The sequence below is a fragment of the Carlito syrichta genome, unplaced genomic scaffold (assembly GCF_000164805.1).
Source record: "Carlito syrichta isolate Samal-C Ts95f unplaced genomic scaffold, Tarsius_syrichta-2.0.1 Scaffold143771, whole genome shotgun sequence".
NCBI lineage: Eukaryota > Metazoa > Chordata > Mammalia > Primates > Tarsiidae > Carlito > Carlito syrichta.
In genome coordinates this window covers 1,183-5,122 of record NW_007087867.1, presented here as the reverse complement: position 1 = coordinate 5,122, position 3,940 = coordinate 1,183, and the positions used below count along the sequence as shown (strand labels likewise).

The window sequence follows — 3,940 nt, the reverse complement described above, 5'->3', positions numbered from 1 at the left end:
GCCTCAGCCTCCAGGGCGCAGCCTCTGGTGCAGAGAGGGACCCCGCATGCTAGGAAGCTCAGGGGTTTCTCAGGACTCATTTTGCCGGGCACGGGTGGGCGGATGCCAAGAGAGCCTCGCCCGGGCCGTGCCTTCTCCACGGCTGCGGTGCCTGATCTCGGAGCCCAGGCTGGGCGAGCAGCGACAGCCACCGCGCCCCGCAGAGCCTGGCCCAAGGCTCCGGCCCAAGGCTCCAGCCCGAGCCCCCAGGGCTGCGGCCGCCGGCCCCCTGCCGTCCCCTTTATCTCAGTTTATCGACAACTGTGAGTTTGGGACATTAATTGCCCAGGCGAGTTTATTGATAATGTCGATGTAACAGAGCACCGGAGAAATTACCCCCACATCCAAAATGTCAAATCTGAGAAGAGCCAGGTTTGGGGACTCGCGACCCCAGGACAAGGCGGCTCTGCGGTGGGTCCTGCCGCACCAACAATGTGACTTATTGTGTGTGTTCCTTGGTGGTGAGGAATTGGGATTGAAAGAGGGTGGTCAGCGAGAGACACGTGCTAAAAAAAAAAAATTTTCCCAGAAGCGACAAAATGTGACTCAGGAGGGAAAGATGGCCAGTGGGAAGCACGCTCAAACCCTCCTCCGTGTTGGATAGGGGAAACTGGTGTAGAGGGCACCAGAAAACAAAACAAGGCAAACCAAAGCAAAGCCTTAAAGCTGATTCATGATCTGTATTAGCTGGAATACGGGATGGCGAGATCTGAGACTCGGAGTAAAACCCTCATTGGTCTCGGAGTGGAAGAAAAATACATGTTATAGGATAGACACATGTAGACACATACACATGCATGTCCCTGTCTACATGTGTGTACATAAATGTCCATGCACACACATCTGTACACACGTAACGTATGTGCATGTACGTGGTGTACATGTGCACATATATACGGCCTACTTGTTCCCGTGGTTATTTAAAACGAGCAATGACATTTAGAGGGCAGAGGGCACTTCTCGAAACGCAGAAGCCAAGAAAAATAGTGCCTCTCGTCCAGATTTTACTTCAACGCAAAGTGAAGAGCACAAAGAGGAGGATTCGCCAAAAATGAAAAAAGAGAAAGAAGAAAATTCAGAATCGCCCGGCTTGTAGATTTGTAAAAGCCTAGAGATTCGAAGCCTCTTTCCGCATTTGGGAGTCTGGAAGACACCGGCAGTCCCAATCCCAGTAAAGTACGCATGCGATTTTATTTCTAGTTGATACAATTTTAAAGGCCATGTACAAATGTTATACATTTTTATTTTTGTTCTTTTTTTAGGAAAAAAAATACACAAAAGGCAAAACATCCTCAAGTTGTCATTTTATACAGTGCAGAAGGAAATTTAAAATACGTGTCACAAACGCTGCACCCCGGCAGCTAAAATACTAAAAAAGGGGGAGGCGGTCCTTCATATTATATATATATTTATATAAAACATATGGAAATTTGTTTTACACAGATCGGTCTTTGTTTCAAATTTACAATGGATATCTAGAAAAAAAATTCTACACGGCAAATATTGCCAACAAAGTTACACCATTAATACTGATAAACAGAGGAGCCTACGCGGTGTTTCGATTATTAAGGAGAGAAAGTGAATAAATAACAGGACGAGCCTTGCCAGAGTTTTTAAAAAGTGCCTTAACCTTTCTGCGTCGCCGCCAATCCTGAATCCGCACGGCTGCCGGGCCTTCCCCGTGTCCCTGCGTCCGCGCTGTGTTCGGCTCGTTCTCAGACCAGAAAGTTTACAGTAGAGGCCGGGGCAGAGAGAGAAATACCCACCGAGAAAGCCAAAATAAGACTCAGGACAAAACACACAAGAGGCCAAAGCGCAGGAAGAAGAGGGAGGTGGCAGGCGGCAGGGCCTGGGTGGCCGCGTCGTGGCTCCTTCAAATGTTCCTTTTCAAGACGACAGTGGCTTCAGAGATCGAGTTGCTCCACAAAGATCCACCAGTGCCAGCGGTCGGAGCGGGGAGCACTCCATGGTGGGAGGACAACCGTGAGCCCCACGCCCCCTCCCTGGCCAAGACGGCACTAAAGGGAGACACGCGCGTTCCGAGACATTCTTTCCGGGGAAAAAAAAAAATTAAAATAAAAAGATAAATACTCAAACAAAAATAGAAACATTTGATAATGATTGGTCTCACGTGTTTGCCTTCCTTCTAAAAACCTTCCCCCACTTCTGCCACTGGAGGGGAGGGCGGGGAGACCTTGGCAGAACTCCTGTGTGGATGCACAGGGCATTCCCCGGCACAGCACCTTCTTGGCCGGTTTCAACAGGGTCGGCTGCAGTCAGATCAGACCCCGCTGCCGCTTTTTACATTTTTTTTTTTTTTGAGGGAGTGTGGAAGGAGCTGTCGGTCACAGCGGGTCTTTGCGGAGGGGAGTCTTTGCCAAAAAAAATCCGGTTGGGGAGGGGTCAGATGACCCTTCTCTTCTGCCAACGGTTATACCTCGAGAATAAAGCAGTCTCCTTCACCGGGGCGAGGTCCCTGCGCCCGGCCGCCTGCGCTCACATCACGCAGGGCTTGATGTCTTGGTAGGTGACCTGCTGGTGGTAGTAGGAACCGCCGCCGGCTGAGTGCATGGATGAGGACGCCATGGCGTTGAAAGAGAAGACGAACTCCTTTCGGTCACACATACTGGGCGACTGGGAGTGATACCGCGGGATGCCTGCGGGCGAGGGGACAGGGGGGTTGGGGGAGCAGAAGGGTTAGCCGCCAGGCCAGAGCTCGCTGGAGAAGCAGCGCTGCCCACAGGCGCACAGGCCGGTCAGCCTGGCTCGATCTGCCGCCGTGTCCAGCCTCCCCACCTCCCCGTCCGCCATGAGGCCGGGAAGCCTGTGGGCCTCACATACCCAAGGGAAAAATCCCGGGATCCTGGTGATCCGCCTGGCTCCCCACAGTGCCCACGCCTGCCCCAGCCTTGGATGCTGCACAGGGCAGGGGCTTCCCGAAGGGGACTGGGTGAGGAAGTCCGTGCTCCAGAGAGGCTCCTGGGAAGGCCCCACCAGTCCTGACTCCCATGGCCGCCACTGCCAGGACAGCTACCTCCCAACCCCAGAGGCCGGGCTGCCTGCGTGGAAGGTCAAGAGGGTCAGGATGGTGCAGGCCGGCAAGTACGGGAAGAGGCTTCCCCAGAGAACAGGGGTCCACCAGGGCAGCAGGACCCAGGAGCTTGAATCAGCCAGAGCAGGCGTCCTGTGGAGAGGTGGCTGGAGAGGTGGTGTAGTGCTCCCAGGCCTGGCTCCAGCCTCCCGCAGGCTGCTGACAGCTGATCCTGACAGGGCCCTGCTGAGCTCACTCCCAGACCTTTCCAGAACCAGGCCCAGGAGGCTACTGGGGGCGCCCAGGCAGGAGGGAGTGCAGGGGAGACTGCTCGCCTTTCTCAGATGGTTGTACTGGGACAGGAGTCCCAGGGACCTGAAAGCTTGAACCCCGAGAAACAAAGACTCGGTGCAGCCCTGCCTGCAGCTCTGACCTGGGCCCCCAAAGGCCGGGGCTGAGCCTCTGGACGTGGGGCCCAGGCGACTCTGGGCCTAACTCTTCCGCTCCGCCAGGGCCTGTATCGGAGATGGTTCTCCAGGCAGATGGGCCGGCTGGACAGGACGGCGAGCCCTGGTCCCATGCTGGACCCTTCAGGGGTGTGGGGGACTTAAGGACCTAGAGTCGGGGTCTGAGACTTCTTGGTAAGCTTGGCTACCTGGCTGGGCCCGGGGCAGCAAGCAGGGGCGAGTTGGAACCGAAAGAGAAATATTACTGGCCCAAGTCGAGGTGGAACGTGCTCTTGTTCCTCACGGGGGGGAGAGGTGGGGCCAAGAGGCACCCTGGGGAGCCGGCGCTGCCCTCGGCCTCGGGAGGGGAAGAGGGTCGCTGTGGCTGGGTCCCGCGGCCATGGAGAGAGACGGTGACTCCGGG

At 55.3% G+C, this 3,940-nt stretch overlaps 1 protein-coding gene across 1 annotated transcript in view; it reads right to left on the bottom strand.

Moving 5' to 3' along the window:
* Positions 1–2,535: 2,535 nt before the first annotated feature.
* The window catches only part of FOXF1 (forkhead box F1), a 2,586-nt gene continuing 1,181 nt past the window's right edge, over positions 2,536–3,940 (bottom strand). The window contains exons 2-3 of the mRNA XM_008050315.1: positions 3,074–3,223; positions 2,536–2,731 (exon numbers count right to left, since the gene is read on the bottom strand). Of these exons, the coding sequence (XP_008048506.1) occupies positions 2,536–2,731; positions 3,074–3,223 (346 nt within the window). The remainder of the gene's footprint in view (positions 2,732–3,073; positions 3,224–3,940) is intronic.